This window comes from Oryzias latipes, chromosome 14, assembly GCF_002234675.1.
Source record: "Oryzias latipes chromosome 14, ASM223467v1".
Classification (NCBI taxonomy): Eukaryota; Metazoa; Chordata; class Actinopteri; order Beloniformes; family Adrianichthyidae; genus Oryzias; species Oryzias latipes.
In genome coordinates, this window is record NC_019872.2 from 19118500 (window position 1) to 19141499 (window position 23000).

At 38.6% G+C, this 23000-nt stretch overlaps 1 protein-coding gene across 2 annotated transcripts in view; it reads right to left on the minus strand.

Annotated features, from left to right (window-relative positions):
- Positions 1-23000, minus strand: part of LOC101160433 (gamma-aminobutyric acid receptor subunit beta-4) — an 86790-nt gene that overhangs the window by 13136 nt on the left and 50654 nt on the right. For both annotated transcript variants that reach the window (XM_023962349.1, XM_023962348.1), the window contains exons 3-4: positions 11437-11504; positions 9919-10139 (exon numbers count right to left, since the gene is read on the minus strand). In XM_023962349.1, the coding sequence (XP_023818117.1) occupies positions 9919-10139; positions 11437-11504 (289 nt within the window). The remainder of the gene's footprint in view (positions 1-9918; positions 10140-11436; positions 11505-23000) is intronic.

A 23000-nucleotide genomic window follows, 5' to 3' on the forward strand; every position in this document is an offset into this window, starting at 1 on the left:
GGGGCTGAGTTACCATTCTAGCACTTGCTACTATTTTGAAATGTGGAGAACATGGCGAATATGTTACGTCACATTGCTGTGTCAACAGTTACCACTGCCACAGACGTGCAGAGCAGAGGTGGAGTATTTTATGGAAAGAATATAATTCTGGTTGGTCAAGAGAGAAGGTCAAAGGTTTGTTGGTTTGTTTTGAAATGTTGATGTGCAGCCCATTAAAACACCACAGGCGTTTGTGGACCCTCAGACTTCAGCTTTGGAAACACAGGAGAGACGGCTCCTGCAACAAATTTTCCCAGTTGGGGTCTTTTTGCTTAAACAGGAATATTTAACAAGGTGTCAAATATAAGTAATTCTAATTTTGCAGTGTTGCAGCTGGTATGTGACCATCAGACAAGCAGACATTGTCTTAAATCCCTGCTATTTTAGTTTAACAACAATAATGGATGGTCTGATATAAATTATTTAAAAAGATTGGTCACAGTGGCATAAGCAGACCTCTATCTGCAGCTAATTGAAAAACAAAATATGATGATTTACCCAGATTACTGCACAGGATTGTAAACTACTGTGTGCATGGGAGCAAAAGGATTCAGAAACACCAAAGACAATTGAGCTGCATAAAAAAATGATGACAGGTATGTGTTTATGAAGCTGGCTTCTGCTGAACAAGCGTTATGCTGCTCAAACTACTTTCTAATTTGCTGTTTCTGACTCCAGAAGTGAGGATGCTGGTGTTGAGTGCATGCACACAGGCATGTTTGGTCCTCACCTGGTTTCTCCCTGTTTGTTGTGCACGAAAGCTCACCACACCATCCAGTTCTCACTTGACGTTGGTTTTGTTCAATTCTTAAATAAATCTAGTTTAATTTTCATTCCATCAGTTGCCAAAATGATTTTCATCCCAGAAAACTTTTAATAGGTTTTTAGGGTTTTGTATTAGATCATATTGTCTTTTCTACTATCGCAGATAACGCTCATCTTTATCCTCATCTTTGGTTTAGGTTACTGGGACAAATGTGACAGAAATCATACATTTTCACCAGAGAAAATCTCCAACTAACTACAGAGACAGCAGCTTAACATTTTTAGATCATTGACTTTATATGAGAACTGGACAGAAAAAGTGTGATAAAAAATGATTTGCTTCAAGCTCCAATCAAATGAAATGAATTCTGTCGCCATTTCTCTGCAATACGGATGCCACCAGCCAGACATCGTCAGTAAGCAGAGATCATTTCTATCACAACTACTCTCGCCAATCAGGAGTGAGCTTGTTGAAAGTCTACACTTCTACCACTTGAAAGCGGGCTTTTTGAATGGTTGACATTAGGCCACATACTTTTATTGAGGCAATCTGATTGGTCTGTTTATAACATGAATGACTTGCACTCCAGCATAGTATGGTATAAAGGTATCAGAGCAAGAATGCTCATTCTGACAAACAGAAAGACTGAGTAATAGTTGGTAATTGTTCCATTAAAGTCTGTGGGATTTTGGCAGGTAATTCCTGTTTGGAACACAAGGGGAGGGGTGACTTAGTCCAATTCTCATTTACAGTCAATGGTTTAGATCTGTTAATGTGAGCCCACAGTGGCCTTTTTTTGATAAGAAATTCATTTTTTAGTTGGGTTGATGAAGTTGACCTCTGCTTTTTTTGTTTCGCTCACAGTTTAGGATGGTTCCTGAGGCAGACGATTTTAAAAGGTACATTTTAAAAACTCTGATGGGTGAAAACAGGCAGAAGATCATGTCAGGTTAAGTCCATAAAGACAGCAACCTACTCGGCAGCAGTTAAAGCAACAGCTTGGAGATTGTCAAAAAGGACTTTTACTTGGCAAAAAAAAAAGCACAGAAGGAGTCAAATCTACTTTTTATGTGGCAGTAAAAAGTTTGGCCAAGTCATCACTTGACTTGCGAGAGGAGGTGGCTCACAGCAAGAGTTTAGGATTTGGAAATGTCAGCAGGTGCAGGTCAGCACTTTGCTGTCCCACCTGAGAAGATCATCAGAGCTGAAAACTGACAGCCTTCAAAGATGCTATTTTGTTTGTTCTTTGAAGGAAATCAAAATGTTAATGTGATCCACATAAAATAGGAGGGTAATTTCATTTCATTTTTATCAATAAAGCCTTTCACAAACACTATAAAAACAGCATCTCCAGCCGCTCAATTGAAATAAAAATCTGAGAATTCAGCAGTCCATTCTTTGTGTTTCTGCCAACAAAACACAGGCATAGCAAATGTGGAGGCGGATCCCAGAGGCCCGGCACTACAGACACCGATGTTTTTTAGATGCGTGAGCAATACTTCTGACGCCCACACAGTCTGCTCCCGTGTCCATCTCTGTGCGGCACTTTTCTTACCAGAGAAGATCATTGTACTATCACTGCACTTGGCCTCATAAACAGAGAACAAGAAGAGGGCAGAGTCACAACAATGGAAAAGAGAAGAAAAAAAAGATTACAATCTGGTGAGAGTTTAGCTCAACAAAGGCCTCAACACTCCCAGGACACTAACCACTATCAACTCAGCCCATCAGTCTGCTGACGATGATTCTAGCTCTCTCTTTACCACGAAATTAGAGAAACCTGTTCTGCATTTTCCACCCAATTGGACTTTTACATTTTTATTTAAAATGGTGCTTACAACATGTTCAGTTTTTGTCTCTTTCTATAGGTTAAAAATAAGTTTTTTTCATTTTTGTTGTTGTGTATAATTGATTAAAGTCCCACTCCATTTATCTTTTGATGTATTGTAAAATCACTCCCAGTGGGAGTGATTATGATCATGCAGTCCTGGTTATACATGTGCACCCATTCACCTTCCATCTATTCATTTCAGTCAGACAACTCTTGCAGTAAGAAATATTTATTTGACATTTTCCACATTCTTTAAGTTGGCATTCACATATTTTTGTTTGGCATAAGGCTCCGTTCAATTCCATGAGAAATTTCCATAAAACTTTCGGGTAACAAAACCCCCCTTTACGGAGCCCACAGGTGGAAGCCGGGGAGGAGGGTGGGGCGAAGAATGAGCGCTGAAGGTAAGAAAAAATGAACAACTGCGCACCTGGGCTTAAATAGGACGCTGAGCAGGTGAGTTAATTGACTGAACCGCCCTAGGGTATTTACCTGTAAAGCACTGCAGCGAGTATCTGCCCGAAATACGATAAATCGTCATTTCAAGCGACCAACCAGTATGTACCCAATGCTGCAGTTTCTCAAAAGTTCACTGAATGCAGGTTGCAAAAGTCCTTGTGTTTAAAAGTCCAACTTTAAATCTATATTATACCATGGTCTTGGTGAATACTCGGTTCTGATTGGCTGCAGGGTGTGGATTAAAAAGTGATACTCCACAGTGATAGTGTACACCTAAAAGAGAGGTTCCGCTCACATAGCTTAAATGTTCTATTTCACTGCTCTGGCTTCTTTAAAACAAACTTTTGCTTTGTCATCTGGACAAAAACGAGCGGTAAGACTTTCTCTCTGAACTGATGCTTTATTTAAGACAGCGTGGCAATCAGCATAGATATTCCTTTTCTTTGGTGCTGCAGTCGAGGTCGGTGCCAGCTAACAACACCACAAAACAAATAGTCCACATTTTGTGAAAGAAAGCAATCTAAACCTCTGCTTCGCGACGGACGATTCAGGCTTTCAACGTGTGCGTTATAATTTCTGATACAGCACACTTTGGCCATTATCCCTTAAATAACCAATATTTGCTTTTAGACTATTCTCTATTTCTCATGACATCCCTGAAAGATGATTTTTTTTCTCCCCAGCTGTTTTGATTTTATTAGAGCTCAATTTGGCACATTTTAATGGCAGCCTTTCTAACTGGCAGGTGGGTTGTCCAAAACCATTAATTCAACAGAACTTCAAACTCTACTGCTTCTCAACCAGTGGCGGTTCTACCCTGAATTACTCCCCGGGCGAGACCCTCCTCTGGCTCGTCTCTGCTCTGTACCTGACCGAGTACCTCGTCTCTGCTCCTGCTCCTACACCTGGCTGTGGTTCCTGTCTCCGGCTCGACTCGCGCCTTTGACTGTCCCGATAACCACGGCTGGATGAAGCTCGTCTGCTGGACTTTTATATATGTAGTTGTAGATTTAGATAAGTTAATTCTTCTCTAAGATTTCTGGTAAATCGCCTGTCCGTCCTGGGGGAGGATCCCTCCTTCATGTGGGCACCCCTGAGGTTTCTTCGTTTTTTCCGGAATCCGGTTTTTTTGGGAGTTTTTCCTTACCGCGAAGGGGGGTCTAAGGGCAGGGATGCCAGTATAGCTTAGTCAGTTTGTTAGTTCATTTTAGTATTTTTCTATTGAACTCTTTGTATTCGTGATCCTTTTGATTTCATGTTTTACTTCGAAGCCCATCGAGACGACTGTTGTTGTGATTTTGGGCTATACAAATAAAATTGAATTGAATTGAATTGCCCCCCCCCCCCCCCCCCAATAGACTTACTTTGTCCATTTATTGTAACTGAAAATACAGTAGGAAATATTTAATCAAACACAAATAAATAATCTAAAATAAATATTATAAACTACAAAACACACTAATAACACAATAACACACTAGAATAAATGTAACTGCAGCACTAAGAACAGAAAACACTAACTAAAACCTAACCTTTGTGGCCTTTCTGATGCAAGCTTGTCAATAACGTCATATGAAATCTGCTCCCCCCCTGAACAACAGCAGGTTAATGAGTTGCTCCTGAGACATTGGTGACCTCAGGTATGACTTGATCAACTGGAGTTTTGAAAAGCTAACAGCATCATCAGCAGCATCAGCAGCAGCAGCAGCATGCTACCATCACAGCTTATTTAACATTATGAACTAATATACAACAGTAAAACACAACAAAAACTTTGTGTTACAGCAGAGCAGACAGACACACGAATCATAACTAATGTTACAAGTTAAGGCAGAGCAAACATTTAAGAATAAATATCTTAAAAAGGACGTTATTTGCAATATTTGGGCCTACTTCAGTTTTGGTTATGATAGAACAAACAAGAGATTTTTCCTCTGCAACATTGTTGTTGTTGTAGGGCAGGTAGCATTCGTATTTAGAAAACTCTAGCTATTATCGCATCTAGCTATGCGATATTATCTTTTTCTTTGTCTCTTTTCTCCTCTTCTTTTTTTCTTTTCTTTCTAAATTGGGCACTAGTTTTGACCTTTTTTCTCCATATTTCAGATGTTTTTTGCATTTAGCATTAATGTCCTGACATAGGTATCAAGTCTGTCGACTAAACCAACTGTCATCTTAGTGAAGATTTTTTCCCATTTTTTATTTGGGCATTTCACACAAAAACAACCAAAAAAGCATGATTTTTTTATACCTTTTTTATACCCGCAGCCCCCCCTCCCCCTTCGTCAAACATTTCCAGAAGGAGCGCGTGCAGCTGCACCCTGGGGCGCCAATTCGCTACATGGCGGCGCAATTTTTATTTTTATTTTTTCATCAAGCACTGAGCCGCGGCCCGCGACTGTTGCCCCCCTGGAAGAAGATCCAGCCAGGTTTTGCGCATGCGTTTTGCGCTCCGTGCTCACCTCTCAGCCTGCACCCTTCACCCCGCGCTCCCTCCCTTCTCCTTCTTCACCCCGTGCCCCCTCCCTTCTCCTTCTCACACACATTTGCGTCTACTTCTCAAAGACAGGAGGGAGCGCAGCTGCGGGGCGGAGGCGCCGCCAGGTTTCAGGCTGTTACAAACTCTGTGATATAAGTAAACCAATAGTGGTGCATAAAGTATTTTACAAGGGCTGAGCTGCTGGCGCGGCCCCTCCGTCATTTTTCCGCCCCGGGCGATCGCCCGTATGGCCCGTGCCTAAAACCGCTACTGTTCTCAACCAAAATGCTGTTGGGTTGGGTGAAGTAATATCCGGTCCTTGTGCGTCAGGAACTGGTGGTGTAGGGCCCAAAGAGCAGGAGACCAGGCATGGTCACAGCAACTAAAACATTTAATCCAAAAATTGAAACATGACACACCCATGAGAGCAACAAACTGTCAAAAAGCAGAACAGAGCAGATGACCTGACCAGGTACAGCTGAACACCAGACACTAAAATAGACTGAGGTTAATTAACTGAAATGAAGACATCTGTGAATAATGGCAAACCTGAAACTGGTGTGGCTAAGGGACAATTCAAAACAGAACATGACCAAAAACCATAGAATAACTGACAAACCCCAAACTAAAGCACAGAATCCTACACTGTGCACTTAAGGGAATTGAAAAATACGATTTTACTAAGTGCAACAATTCATTTTTTAACAAAAACACGATTCAAATAATTTGTGGTTGCTGATACAATTCATGGTCAATTTTGATTCATTTTGAACGATCTGATTCACTGACCTAAAATGGATCCAGAATTAGCCAAGACTTCAACCAGTGTGACTTAGAGACGGTGCTGAACAGTGCAGGTGAAGTTTTATAGATTCCTTGTATTTCATGCAACGTAATCAAGTGTAAATGAATTGTGTGTACAAACAAACAAGTAAATAAAAATTAAAGGCAAATCCATTCACATTTTAGTTTCCCTGCTTTCCTGTCATTGGACATTGAATGCCAACTGCTTTTTCTGCACTAATTCTTTTTAAAAAGAAAGGGTAATTTTTATCCACTGCTCATTTTTGCAAACAGCAAGTCTGCCTTGTATTTGAAAACCTTGATGCAGCTCCACACAAGTGAGTTGTTGACGTTTTCAAAACACGTAAGAAAGTAATACATTGATTAGGAAATAAAGAAAAATTAACGAAGATGAAAGAAGGTAATGTCATCTTCTTGACAGCGTAATAACTCATAAATAGACGTTTAGCAGTAAAACATTCAGTACACACACAAAAGGATGTTCATGTTTATAATAAAAAAAATGCAGTACATCAGCAAGACTTCCAGGCAGAAATGTTTAAATTGTTTATACTGATGAAGCTAGATTTGCCAATACCAATGTTGCACTGATATTTTGATGGAAGTAACACATGAAATTGTCATGTCTGCATTAAAGTAAATTTAGGACATTGTGTGAAATATGATGCAGCTTGAATATTAATCAGGCAGCACCAAGACTACAAAGCTGGTACATTTCTAGCATCAATGCCAGTTGAGCGGAGAACAAAAGGAAGGAGCAGTTGTGAAGCAGAACGCCTGTCAGCTTCTGCTTCAAGTCAATGTAAAAATAGAAGTGGTTGATCAGCACAGCTCAGGTTAAAATCACTGAGAGCAGTAAGACTTTAGAGAAATCTAAAAATAAAGACAAACACCAGCAGCAGCAGCACATTTCAAGTGAATCGAGCCCAAATTGCAGCATTGTGTGCAGTTTGATTGTGCACAGCTTGCATTCTGCAACACATGGTAAAAGCCTCTAACGACCGCTTCCAACATGCATTTAATCCAATCCTCCACAACATTTAGATGAGGTGAACTCAGAGTATCAACAGCTTTTGTTAGAAGTTTCCTTTTGTTCTAGAAAGGGAAAAATAAAAATGTCCACACAACCCTCTGGCAAAGTCAAACATTTCAACAAAGCAGTTTAATTACATGCTTGCAGGAGGCTTGTAAAGGTCCTGGAATCACCACTGGACGGAGATTATGTGCTTCTTCTAATTACAGCACACTGCCGAAAAAAAATGGTCTGCAGGACAGATCCATGGGCTTTTTACCATCTGCCATACACCATCACTGCAGTGGGTAATGATCGCTAAAGCAGCTCGGTTGATGTAACACCATCATTCACTCATCAGACATAACTTACACTTGTTTGTTTTGGGGATTTTCTCTGGACAAAAATAGACAACAGCTGAAATGTACAAAACAAAAACAAAAACCGAATGTATTTCCAGGCAAGTTTTTAAGTCAGTTTTCTGGCAGTTTGTACAAAACGTGTGGCGATTGAACGCATTTTGAAAGTTAAACCTCGTTGAACTTTGAACGATTAGGGACACTGGACTCCTCACGCGAGCTCACTGCTCCATCAGCCACAGGACCACTGATGGAGCAGTTTAATATGCTGTGGGCTTAGGTGGGTTTACAAAAACCAAAATTATCTAGAAATGACTTATTTTCCCCGTTTAATAATTAATAATCTATACTTAATTAGAGCATTAGATACCTAAATTGGTGATGTATGAGTGTCAATACTTTAATATATAGGTATCGATATATGCTAAAAGCACGTTCAAGAAAGTGCTGAACGTGGGTTCTTGAAATCTTGTCAAATACCTGATGTGTACGAAGCATAAGAGTTGTGGGTCTCTGCTTCTTCGTGCATGCACCTTGGCAGCAAAAGTGCAAATACACATGTAATACTCATTTACTTTGCTTGCGCTTCTGTGGGTCCATAGAACTCTGCATGAGCTGATGTGTGCTGAGTGGAGCAGCTGGAAATGTTTATTCAGATCAGATGGTGCAGAGTAACTCTGAGCCACTTTGGCACGAAAACCTCTGGAGCCTCTACCTGCTTTAACTGGCAGCAGTTCAAAGTTTTGCATTCTGAAGATGGAGCAAACCCGTATTTACACTGAACGCCCATTTAGGAAGAAACATGAGCTCACTTACTATCAGCTCTGACTTGTTCTTACTGAGGAACGTCTATCTTTTTTGTTGGTTTCTTGTATAGCACAGAAAACCAATTAGTGAAACAAGTTTGGTGCATCAATAGACTGTCAGAAAAAAAGAGAAAACAATTTCTATTAGTCATTTTTAGGCAGCATTTCTGCATTTTTAAACACTTCCCTCAAAAAAGGTTGCTCATTTAAAGGATGTTAATTTATGATTGAATGTCTTAACATTTTTAGACTATTTTTCATAAAATGTTCCTGTTTTGATCTTTTATCAACCTACTTTTTATCAAGACATGAGTGATTGCATCAACACTGAATTTCTGAGCTTGAACACACTTTTTCTTCCTCCTAACAATGCTCAGGGGACTTCAGGGGGTCCCTCTGTGCACACTTTTTAATGTTGACTGAATGTCAGGTTTGCATGCTTTTGAATATTTCTTGCTTTTCAGGATCACTGAGGTTCTGGTTTATTTAAACTCTCACTCCTAAAATATTGACCTGTTTGTCCTTTGTCACATTTGAACAAAATCAAAAATAAAACTTTTGACAATACTTGCAATTTATTTAAATAATAGAAATAGAACCGACTTTACCCTACATATGGTGGCGCTAGCATAACATTTTTCTTGAAGCCTTATTAAAATGTTTTTATGTTATTACAATTTTTTTTATTATTGAAAGAAGCAGTTTTCATGGTTCCTTTTGTTTATCTTTCAGGGCTCTGGAAGACTAGTCTAGTTTGTCTGGACAGGTGTGACACAACTGCTTTATAAGGCTACGTTCACACTGCAGGGCTTAATGCTCAATTCCAATTTTTTGAAAGAATTCAATTTTTTTGCAAGGCCGTTCACATTTCCAATAGAATGCAAACTTTTGTGATTTCCTGTGTGACCGTGAAATAACCCAGAAGGGCCCCGCATGCGCAAAGGTGAACAACGTTACTTGTTGTTTACGGAAGAAAAGCGGACCTCTTTTTGCAGGATTACATTTATTTTCACAAAGGAGCCAGCACAATTACAATCTTCTCATTTTAAGAAGGCATTGGAGCCGGGATCGTCTGTATCCACTGTTGTGGAACGGGGATGTGTATGTGCAGGACGATGAAGATCTTCAGATTTTTATGCTGAATTCAACGCAGTGAAATAAGGAGACGGTACACCTTACTAACAACCACAGTGCGGTGTAAGGACACTGAACGACAGCATCACCTGTATGTCAGAAGTGCGTGTAACAGTCAACCCAAAATTCAGTGGCACCCGTATGGATCCATCCTCATACGATTGCCTGTGACCAATGTGAATAAGGCATAAACATGAACACGGAACCAAAGCCTTTCTGCTGCTCTCACCTCAGCCCATACAAGACGGTGCCGTCAGGGTGGAGTCTGATCATACGGTTTTTGACCGTCACACCGTGAAGAAAGGACTTTTTGTCATTAAGGAAGTAGGTGTCTGGGAGCCACAGCTGGTCTGCTACACGGTTGTCCAGAGTCAGGTTCAGGTCCAGCTCTCCGTAGGCCAAACGCTTATCTGTCCAGCTCTGCTGAAAATACATTGTGATGGTGTAGTCCTGGAAAGAAGAAGGAAAAAAAACAATTAACAACTAATATCAAATTATGTTTTTAGGTGAATGATCTGTATTTATATTTACTCTATGATACATAAAGTACTAGAGGTTCATTTGATGAAACTAAGGCTGATTCAATTTTGATTTTTCTGATTCATATTTAATTTAATGCAAAATTATATTTTAAACATTTCATAGAAAACACATTTGAATATAAAAAAGGTAGTGACTAAACAAAGTTCGTAAAATCTTGCAAAATGATTCATTCTTACATTAAAAATAAGCTGTAATTACATTTTTGCATCAAGAAAATACAAAGTATTTATTTAAAAGAAAAAACTGGTAAAGACGGACTGGTAAAGATTGATTTATGCATTTTTTTAAAAACCATCCTTAGATGAAAGTGACATAAAAAGTGTTTAATAATTAAAAATGTCTCCTATTGCAGTTAAGGTCATTAAAAAAGTTAGACCTCTATTTAGCCAGACCCTAAAACAAAAAGTACTAAATGAGAAGTAGCTAAACTTGCCATAAAAAGAAGTTTTCATAGTTCAGAAACTTTTTACGTTTATGATTGTATCAAAGAGCCCAACAGCTCAGCCTTTTAATCAATAATAAAATCCAGAATCTGGACGGAAGAACAAACCTCAGACAAGCAGCTGTGGAAATATTTCTATATGTGATCGAGGAGCCAGGGAAAAATGCACTCAAGCTGGGCGCCTTAATGGGTCATTGCCCCTGAAGCTGGAGCTGCGCCGCTAATAGTGTCACATTAAAAAAAGTGAAGCGGCATTAGGTATTTATTGGGTAGCAAAATAACTACTGAGCACATTCAGAGAGAAAGAAGCAAAGAATGAAAGACTGTTGCATGTGGGAGGACTGAACTGGCACTGAGTCTATCACACTGAGTGGAATAAAGAGCCACCAGACAGAGTGACGTCATTGCTCAGATTTCAGCCATATTGCATTTTTTCTATCTGCTAAAAAAACACATGGGTTGAATGTTTGGATTTATTCTATGTTTATTACCAGGCTTAAAAAAACAGGAATCAAAGTGGGTGTGAACATCTCATTCAGCAAAGCGTCTCACGATGGTATCTCTGCTGTTTCTCTATAGTCTTCCTGCTTACATCCTTGCTCCCTCGTGTCCCGAGACTAAAGAGGGGCGTCCAGGTCGAGGACCCCTTGTTGGCGGCTTTGTCTACTCCATGAGTCACCGCTGCAGAGGCTGCTCAGCGCAGCCGAACTTTGATCTAACAAACACAAAAAACCTGGCCCCAAAAAGGAGAGTTTCACTCACCATGTTTACTTCTGAGATGGAATCGATGCTGGCTATGTTGATGCTCATTCCTACAATGACTGGAGGACCTGCGGGAACAAACCAAAAATTACTATCAATTCAACTGCAATGCAGAGTGAAGCTGAAGTTTTAATGGAAGAATCATAAAAGTGGACTGCTGGGTTTTGCTGGATTCAAAACGTCGAACACTATCAATTCATCTGAGCCTTTTTTAAATAAAGAACCTGTTTTAGGATTTTGGTTGGCAAATACAATTAAATACATAATATATATCAGATTTGTAACGCACAAAGAAAGAAAAACAACACAACAAAGTGGTACGTTCCATTAAATACACTCCTATTTGAATTGCTCATACTTGCTTAGAAGAAATAATTTGTCATATTTTTCCTTATGAAAAAAAACGTTTTTTTTTCCCCTTTGCTTTTAGTGTTTTAACAGTTTTTTTTTGTTTTTTTTTGTTGTTGTTGTTGTCATTTTACATTTGCTGAAGCTTATTGCTTTATTTTGGATCATTGTTCTGTGTCAGAGATCAGTCACCATGTCCCTAAAATACTCATGAACATTTGAGATTGGTTGAGGCTAAAATCTGTAAACTGTCCGTGGCCATAACATGGCAAAATGAGCCCAAATCATGAACCCTTAACCACTGTGTCTTCCTGGACTTAAAGTTGGGTTATTTTTCAGCTATCTGGCATGATTAGGCTTTAATTTTTGGTTCCAACATTTTTCTACATGCATTGTGAGGCTTGTAGAACTTGGTAATGCTGGTCTTTTGCGGTTATTTTTGATGTAGGGCCAGAACTTGTAGGAAATTACAAGGAGTTTAATGTATATAATACAAGAAGGAGTGAATCAGCTGATTTCCAAAAAGTTTGGAAGAGCTTCTTTTCTTGAAGATAAGAAATACTACATACATTACCAAAGTTTGAAGTCGTTGTCCACATATAATCTTTAATATGTTTTCATGTGAAATAAAATCATCTTCTAAAACATACAAACTTCACACAGAAAGGTCCCCATTGGTGCTCTGTTTCAGGTCCCCCCAGCCAGGACTTGAACCGGGGGGCTTCTTGCTGTGAGGCAAGAGCACTAACCACAAAAAAACAAATAAATATAATCTGACGAAGGTTTAGCCCAGAAAGTTGGGGAAAATGACATAGTGTTTTTTTTATAGGCCACATATGTTTGATGCATTTTAACAAATCAGCTACTGCTGACAAAGAAATTTAAACAGATACACACAGCTTTCATACATGCAAGCCATGCAGCCAGCATAAACCAGGAAGTTCCGTAAGTATTTGTTTTGAATGGCCTGGTAAAATGCATATCTCAGCAGGTTGCAATAATATAGTCACCAGAGCCATTAATTACCACAAAGGGGGAAAATGAGTAAACTTAGGATGTTTAGCATCATATGATTTTGACTAAAACGTCATGTTTCTCTGGTTGCTGCTGAAATGTGTTTGTGTGAGGGACACCCCCCCCCCCCCCCTCATTCCCAGTCCTCTGCATTTCCACTGGTACCTTTAATTTGCTTGATCGGGCCACAAAATAACTGAAGTGCTGATGCAGAGAACTGAAATTGCACGAGTGATTTGTTGTTGAGTCTGCATATTCTGACAATGCTCCTTGGTTTTATAGTAGAAATTGCACTTTCATTCGAGTCATCAACAACATAAGAACAGCTTAACTGCACTATAGAGTGCCACATTTGTCATTCCTTGCAAAAACTCAAAGCTTTGAACTTCAGCTTAAATGAAGAGCTGTAATGGGCTGAATTTGCATTGTTGGGCATTTTCTGTTACTGACTTTCCTCATTTTTCTCCCTGGGCACTAAAGTAATATCCTATTCCGAGGCAAGGTGTACAAATAAATAAATCCCATTTTGATCAGAAATGTTTACACTCTTTTCCTTTCTTTAATGAAAACTCTGCTTTTGAAAGTAAGTTTCCGAAAATGTAACGCGTCAATGGATGTTGAATTACCTACGCATATTTGAATAAAAGCAAGCATCAACAAATAATGCAGGCAGAGCCCTTCTGTCTATTTAAAACTTACTTCCTCTTTCGGCTTCTCCCATCAGGGGTCGCCACAGCGAACAAGTCGCATGGTAAACTTGGCAATGTTTTTACGCCGGATGCCCTTCCTGACGCAACCTTCTCATGCCGGGCTTGGAACTGGCACAGGGGTTGAGAAGGGAACAGGGAGCAGCCCGGAGTCGAACCCTGGTTTCACGGACGGAAGGCGCCGCGAACCAGCACGAGCTAAACCGGCTCCCTGTCTATTTAAAAATATTTTATTTATTTAAAAAATCAGAAAATGTTCAGGTCAAACTGGTTGCTCAGTCTCTCAGGCTTCCAAAAAATGACAACTTCTGTTTTAAAAATGACTTTGAAATTAATTTTTAATTGTGAAGTTAGTGCTAGAAATCAAGGCAACAGGGATTTTAGGGCTCACCGACACGGATTACAATATGATGATGATGATGACTTTATTAATCCCACAATGGGGAAATTTCATATCTCTGTGGCAGCAAAAAAACAACATTCAGAAATAATCTATATAACATCAAAAAAGGACATAAAAAATGACATGCACATTAAATTATTAAGAATATTAAATTATTAAAAAAATATTATTACAATTATTATTTAAATTATTATTGAAAATGAGATTCATAATAATTAAATAAATAAATATTAAATACTACTACTAATAATAATAACAATAATAATAATAATCACAATAATAAAAATAAAATATATACAAAAAATATGTGGTCAACAGCAAATGCACGATTCCTTGCTCGATGCCGTTGTCAAATTTTCTTTTTTTTTTTTTAATTGTAAATTGTACAAATTGTAAAAACAGCAACAACTGCAACAAAAGTATCCTTGATATCAAATCCTTGATAACATCGTTGATCACTATGTGTCTGTTTACATGTTAGCCCTTGATCCTGATGAAAAAAACAGATGCTTTAAGATTCTGGTTTACATTCTGTCCTGCTAAAAGCTGTTATGGTCGTGTTTCTAACTGTTTCTAGCATTTTATATTTCCATGACAACATACACGTTTTGTGAAGCTGCACTGATTATGCTCTCGAAAACCTGATTATTAAGTTCTGACATTTAGACAGACTGAAGAGGAACAGAAACAAAAACAAAAAAGCAAAAGAAGTCCAGACACATCTATTCTTAATCCCTGTTAATAATGTAAGATTATTGTAATGAAACAAACAAACAAAAAGACAAAAAAGACATTCCAGGGACATCAGCAAGCCACTATTTCATGTTTCACCAAAGTGTGGTTCAGAGAAAACCTGCAGAGAAAAGATGCAGACAAGAGGACTGAAGAAAGTTGGACGCGGTACTGTAAACAACCGTCTCTGCACCCCAACTAAACAACACATTTCTTTACGTTCTTAAGCATTGACTTCCAGATTGAAGCTTTTTTTAAACCAAAACTAATAAGAGAGCTAGGTGTGTTTCACTAAATAACCTCTAGGGGGACGTTAGTTTCTTTATTCTTCAATCATAAATCATAAAACTTACAAGTCTTTTTTTCTTGTGATCAAACTTTTTCCTTTTATCTATTTACTTGTTTGTTTTTCTATTTGTCTATTTATTGCAGATCTTTCCTCATGTCAGTTTTTAGACTGTACAATCAATACCTCATAGACACCGGACAATAATTAGTGTTGTTATTTTTTAGGTGTTTTTTCAGTGTTATTTATCTATCTGCTGGTTTTTCAGAAAGCAGTGTTTACAAGGTCATTTCTATTTTGTGGGATTAATAAAGTTTTATTCTATACCATTCTAAATTGTAATGAGTGGCAATTTTATTGGACCCTCAATAGTTTAAAAAACATTTTTTATTTCGGTACCAAAATTGGCCTTAATAGTTCCTGTGAGATTCCAATGTCAATTTTCAGAAAGGCTAAGATTCACTAATGTTTTTTTTTATTAAATCAATTTCACACCTTTCGTTTTTGAATTAGGTGCAAACACAGAATTATCAAAAGTCGCATTTCCTCAATAGACCACTGGGGGCAGGTTACAAACATGAGCAATCGTCGTTTTTCTCTCATGTTAAAGTGTAAGATTTTATAGCAATAATACACACTATAAGTTTGATTTAAAATATTTATTCAAATGGCATTACTTTATCTTTATATTAAAAACAACAGTAAATAAAGTGAAATGTTTTAATCCCTTTGTGGTTTATGTTGCTAGTTTGCAACGCACCATATAATCCAGGACTTCACTTAATTTAGCACATCCTTAAATGGCAAAAATCATGAAGAATTTATTTTTTATAATTTGAAATAGATTCAGGGACAAAGGAGTCAGGCATTTTTATCAAAGCTTAAAGATGTGCATCACAAGGAGCCTATTCCTTTGATTGGCAGGTGGGTAGACCCATGGGAGAACTTAACAAAACCTGTCACTTCACTTTGTCCCGCCCTATTTGCCCTCTCCCCAACAATCATGAGCTGGGCGGGCGGAGGGAACTCTAGTCAATGTGCCACTTGATGAAATAATTATTTTTGCTGAATGACATGACCTTCTGTACTTCCAACAGAGAATCCTCAAATTCTCCCCATTTTGTGGGTAACATCAGTACAATTCTAGATACAAGTCTTTAATGAAGACACAAGAATGAAATGAGATGTTTTGTTGTCATATTTTCTTTCTTAGTCACACAAAAAGCATCAATTTTCCAAAGAAATCTCAAAGTACGTATGTACCCGTCTTGTGTTTGTGTGTCATGATCCAACGTCTGTAAAATAAGACAAAAAATATACTAGTAGATCTTTGAATAACCTTTTTTTCTGACAGTTTCCAAGCATTTGCCATAAAATAGCTGCTGCGTCTTCTGTTCCACCATATTCTTTCGATGTGAAGTCAAGTGAAAAACTCAATTTAGGGTCAGTTTTTATTAAAAAAGAAAAAAAAAGTATTCTGTTTACCACAGCAGCGCATACTGTATATGAGCAAAAACCAAGGCTGTAGAAATGCTTTTTCGTTTGACGTTTTAGAAGCAGACAGAAACTGTGTTATCCTGCCCCGGTTTTCCGAGGAATGGTAGCCAACGTCACAGCAGGAGCAGCTTCCCGCAGATGTCGGATGAAGAGTTGGATAAAGATGTGGTGCGACCAAACGGAGCAGAAAAAGGAAACAACATTGAGCTTGTCTTTGATTCCCTACTATTTCTGCCTTATTCAACTCCCAGCAAAACTGGGCACAGAAACATCCCTCATGGGCATTTCAATTGAACCAAATTGTGTTTTTTTTATGCCTCCAAACATGGAGGTGTCACAGTTTCCTGTAGAAGCAGCATGGACACTTGTGGTTACTTTGAGCATCAACAGGCTGCAACTAAAGTTAACACCTGCTGCACTTGTCTTTTCAGTTAATATCAAAGAAAAGAAAAGAAAGAATAATGAAAACAAAGACTTCTGATTTACATTCAAGGTCATGTGTTTGTTTTATTCTTCTATTTTTTCTGAAAAAGAGGACCGAATGATCAGATTCAGGTTTATCAAGCTTCCCTTACAGTCAAAAACACTTTGCTTTAAACAAATATTCCAATAGGTTAGAACATTTGACAACTAATAGTGGTATTCTCAGGTGCTACGAGTTTAATATTTTTGCTAGTGTTCTATATTTACAATAGAAATGGTGGAAAGGTCTCAATCTGAGTTTGCCTTGACTTTGAGAATGACTTCAGAACCGTCTGGCCCCGCCTCACTCTACCACCCCCTTGAAATGACCTTATTTGGACAAATTTCTTCTGATGAAGATTTAGAGCCACCGATATTAGGAAATTGCATATCCATTGACCTTGTATACAACAAGTCAACCATTTTTAACTGTTTTAACTCCCTCTCTCGTGAGATTCTACAGCTCCAACTCGGTTTTGACAGTTATAAACTGGACCAAATGGACCAAAAGTTGCAGACTCTGGGTTTAGCTATGGCATTAATAACATAATTCAAAGTACACATACACACTCCTTATACAGCCACACTGTAAACGTCAGAAGTCAGAGCTCTGTCTCCCTCTTTGGTCATCTCCAGAGCTCTAACCACACTACATCTCCCAGCAACCCCAGCACACAGTTTCTGGATGCTGCACACCTGACTCTCATGTGCAATCAATAACAGGTTGCTCAAGCACTGTACTGAGCCTCACTCAGTGTGAAGTATTGTTTGTGCCACTCTGCCTGCATTACCGAGCGCTGTACTCAGACCTGATCTTATTCTTAGGATCTTATTCCTAACCCTGTTTTGTCTCTGACTCAGTTTGCTTGCCACTTGCCCCGACTCTCGTCTAGATCCTGAGTATTCTCGTCATTTCTCTGATGCTCTCATGCTCGTTATCGACCCCCTCCTGCCTGACCCTGATTTAGCTTTGTGGACTTTTGGCTGAGCTAATAAACCTGCTGCATTCGGAACCAGCCGTCTGCCTGTTTTGTGACAGTAAATGCTGGCAGTGGAATATTTAACACTAAATCCATATCAGACTTTAACATCTTGTCCACACATGTCAAATGAAGCTGTATTAGTTATTTCCAAAATAATTTGAAAATCTGAATTTCAAGCTCATGGCCGCCCCAGGGTATTTTTTATGTCACAAACAAGCTCTTTTTCAAAAGCCTTTTTCTCGTCTGCTCCTGATTCACAACAATTTAATTTAAGAAACACTCAGAAATGCAATTTTTTAGATTAAATTTCTTTGCAGAACATGTTAAAAACACCACAAAACACCATTTTAATTGGAGTGGGTCTTTGACTTTTCTCCCAGACCCTATCCTGAACCCTAACCCTAACTCTACCCTGACCCTAGAGTAAAGGAAGCATAACATGTATGTAAGTAACTAGCAATAAGAATTTTTTTTTCTTAAATGTGTAGCAAAGCCACTGAATCTGTGATGTTAGCTGACATTCCCAATGGCGTCATCATGGTAACAGCAGTACCTGGATGCTCATTTGTGTTATGCCCAGTTAGTACCGGTAGGGGTGAAGGTGAGTCAGTGCTGAATGAAAGGAAGCCCCTTCATGAAAACAGCAAATACAGCGAATGCTAAAGTTTTTAGCAGACAGAAAAGAGAATAAACTCTTTTGTCCTTGTGTTGTGTTCACACTTCCATGCGTGTGCCTTACCGTCCTCTAAGACCATTAGCATCATGTCACTGTAAGGCCTGTATTCTTCTAAACTGCAGCGAGCTGGGATTAGAAAGCCTATCCAGTGGATCATAAACAGGTTTAGTGTTGAATAATTTTAGGCTGTAGCAGTGATTATGTCAGGCTTCCTTGAGTTTATTGAGAACAGCATGTTTATCACCATGAAAGTGCTTTTCAGGATTGTTGAAAGTCATCGACCCTGTTTATTACAAACATATCTGAAATATATATGCCTATTTGCCGTCTTGAAAACATAAGGGATTGTTGGTATCATTGTTGGTCATGCATCCTTCTTCTTTGCTGTCACTTTGTCTTTTTATAGCCCTGCTGCCCCCTCATTTGCTTATTATCTATGTATTACTGTCCTTTAACTGCAACAACGTGTCGCCGCGTTTCGCTTCCAGTCTGACAGCCTTATCTCACTGCAGGCCAAACAAGCTCAACTGATGCAGCGGCCAGCGAGGCTGCCCTATTTAATGTTTTCCATGATAATGGCAGCTCATTTCAAGACGGTGCGAGTTTGCTAGTGGGAAGCAGTAGAAACAACCAAAGCAGCTGATCTTGATTCAAACTGACGGCAGTGCTAAAAGTCTCTGAGAAAAAAAAATTCTACCTGGTAACCTAGTTTGCTATTTTGTTCTCTCTCACAAAAACTGAGCCAAGGCACCAATATCTTTAAAAAAGCCAAGGATTATTAGGAGTGAAAAGGGACCTGACATAAGCGCATGAATGAGGCAGAATGAAAACACCAAAACAGGAGGCTGCAATGTAACAATACAAAAAAAAGATGGAATTCAGGGGTTGAACATGTGCATCTTTGCAGATGTAAAAAACTATCACCATAAACATGGGCTTTAAGAATCATAGAACACAAAACTAATTTCAAAGTAAAATCCCTCAGCAATAATAAAAAAGTGTTATAGTTCTAGTGTGAAGAGTTGATGTTTGATGCAATTCCTTGACTGACCAGCAGAGCACAAACTCATTAAGATCTTAGATAGATAAGGGTCAACAAGAGGTTTTTTTTAAACAAAACTTTATGCCCCTCTGGGGGTTTGGTTAGACCATTGTCAATCTAGCATCACAATATAGCAATAGCAATATAAGATACTTTTAATAGTTTTTAAATGTCTTAACGGTCTTGCGTCTTCTAACTAGTGCAATATGAGCTCTGGTGGACCCTGAGATCCTCTGGCACTAGTCTACCAACCATTCCAACTGTAAAAACCAAAACGGAGAGGCATCTTTTCAGTATTATGCCCCTTGTTTATGGAGCACTTTGCCGGAGGACCTGAGGACTGCTGAGAGCATTCTTGTTTTTAAGGAAAGGCTCAAAAATCATCTTTTTAACCTGGCTTTTAGCTTTTCTTTTTTTTTATTGATTTTGCATTCATTCATTTATCCACTTCATTAAGTTTTATGATTTTATACTGGATTAATGCTACATTTTAATATTCCTCATTTTTACGTTTTATTGTTCAATGCTTTAACCAGTTATGTTAATTTTCTTTAAATTTTATTTCCGGTGCTTCCTCGGTTGGATCCTCTCCCTCTGGGTCGGCTGCTGTTCAGCCGCTGCAGCTCTAGTTGGGGACCCGCATCCCCACTTAGCTTTGGTGTCTCTGGATCCCGGCCCACCGTGCTGCACCTGGCTGTGTATGCATCTTTCCAAACAGAAGGAGGTTCCAACTATTAGCGTTTCCACTAACCAACTTTTATCATGCTCAGCCTGTTTCCCAATGTTTATCTCCATCAGTTAAGGGGGTGGAAGTTATGAAGGGGGTTGGGGGTTATGTATGGGTCAGTGGCCTTCTATTTTTATATTGTTGTGTTTTTTTATTATTATATTTAGTTGTTGTTGCTGTAAAGCACTATGTGTTATATTACATATGAAAAAGGCTAAACAAAGATTGTCTTAATTTGATTTGAAATGTACCTCAATTTAAGTTGGTGAGAATTTTTAATTTCTACCATGTTCTTTGAAGTATAGGTTGCATTTTTTTTTTGAGAAATAAATTTATTTCACAAAAGCGCAACTTTAAAATGACTTTTTTCTTTTTATTATGCATTTCTTGGCATCTGTAACTTCTACTCTGAAGCAACTTATAGTCCAAAACTTACCGTAAAACTGAAATCTTCCAAACTCTTTTAAACTAATCTTTGTTAGAGAAGCTGGATTTAATTTAACATGCTATTTTTTTATTTTTTACCTGCATATACTTGTAAAAAAAACAGTTTTTGGGAATGTCTGTTTCACACACAAAAACAGCTTTAAATTTAGGTGGAAAAAATATTTTAAAGAGTTGTACACTTGTGTCTGGTGTGTTTAATTTGTCGGATATTTTTATAACTTAATGGAAAATGAACAAATCTTTTTCCTTTTTTTTTTTTTTTTTTTTTACCACAAAATAAAATAAAATACAATTAAAATCAGTTCCCTCTCCCAGCAGTGAGTACCTGTCTATCCAGTCACAATGGACGCCTATTTGGTCTTGATGTTTCAATATTGAATTAGGCAAATTTCAAATTAAAATAATTTAATTTAAAGTGTTATTTTGTAGACTGCCAGTTGTAAAGCTGTATGAAAACAAATTTGCTGGACAGCAAAGAAAACACCGCCTCTTGTATGAAAAAGTCAGATAATCAACCCATTGCTTAGCAACAGTGGGCTCCATAGCAACAGTGCAGCATGTTCTCCACAGCGCTGCAAGAGAAGCATGATGATTTATCCAGTCAAATCTGTGTTTGCTTTTGTTTTCAATGGCTACTGCTCTCATGAAGCCCCTTTCCCCAGAAATTAACAACCGCAACATGGAGCTCTGCACCAAGCTGCTTCTGCATTCAGTACAGCTGTCCAATTACACTGATCACAACAAGAGGAGCAGAACACTCACCTTTGCTCACGAAAACAATTCTCACAAAAAAGGTTCCTTTGTGAAGCATCAACTGCGTCCAAAGACACATCCAAAAGATTTCCTCCAATTTTTTGTGGAATTTTTACCGAAGGAAGGTTTTCCATGAATTCTGGTTGTTCAGGCGGTTCTTCTTTTTCTGCTCCCTCCATTTTATTTTGTAAGGATTAACAGATGTACTGAGGAGAGATTTTTCCCCTCAAGAATGGTCTTGGTTAGGTCAGTTTTACTAAAAAATATACACTTATATGTTTGTATTGAGAACAATTTTTTAGGAACTTATCTCAAATTCATCCTCAGCTACGCATTTAAACCCACATTCATTGAATTTGATTTGCCTTACATACTGAAAAAAACTTAATGTGTCAAGAAAACCTGGTACAAGGAGAAAAGTGTCACGCAGTGACACCAAATCCATGATGTTGATGTGTTTCCAGGTAAAAACAGATTTCTGATTGAGATACAGTTATGTTTTAAAGTGCTATTAAAACTCCCAAAGACCTGTGGGTAGTGTCATGCAGGCGAATGACCAGCACAAATCTCTTCTGCACTTTGACCAGCAACTTACTTTAGACTTCACCAAAATATCAAAGATTCTGCTGTAAAAATGCCTTTTGACTTTTGAAAAAAGCAATTAAATCCTTTTGTAATTTTTGAATTCTCTAAATGTAAGCTGTTGAATTTAGATCTGTCTCAAAAACATGCAGCCATTTTAAGCGTTGATTACTTACACCCGTATGTGGGGGTTAATCTGCATGGGTGCAGTGTGTATTTAGGTTGTCTGGGCGTGTATAGGGTCGAAGGCAGGATTGGATGCATCTTATGGGGCCTGTAGGTGTGTCTTGCATTTCCCTTGAGGCTTCTTAAGGGACGTCATGAAAACTGAATTCACCGTTGTCATGAGTGTGGTTTTTGTAAGGCTAATGTAAGTTACACGCACTTGTGGCGTAAAGGTGATGCTGTCGAACAGTGTCCTTATGCCACACTCCAGCTACTAGTGAGATGCGTGCATTGGCTCTTTACCACAAATGCTTTACGCACAGGGTGTGCAGGTGATATGTGTTCATCAGATTTCTGTAGAAAGACCACACAAACTACATTCTGGTTGTCTAATTTACTAATTTCTAATAGACAGGCTGCATGGAAAGAGTGTACACTTATTCGGCACCAATTGGCTCCTTGTGCAGTCCGCAGGATTTGGCAGGGCTTGAAAAAATGACAAATCTGTACGACTCGCCTGCATCTCACCTACTTTACCCTTTTGTATTGTACTAGTGTTTGCTACCAGTAGCGGTTTTAGGCACAGGCCATACGGGCAATTGCAGTGGCTCTCTGTCTGCTGGCCAGCCGATGCTGGCATGACAAGCAAAATAGCTCCACCGCCACCTGGCCGGGAATAGCTTGCTCCGCTCGGGGGGGTCACTCGCCCGGGGAGTAATTTATAGTAGAACCGCCACTGT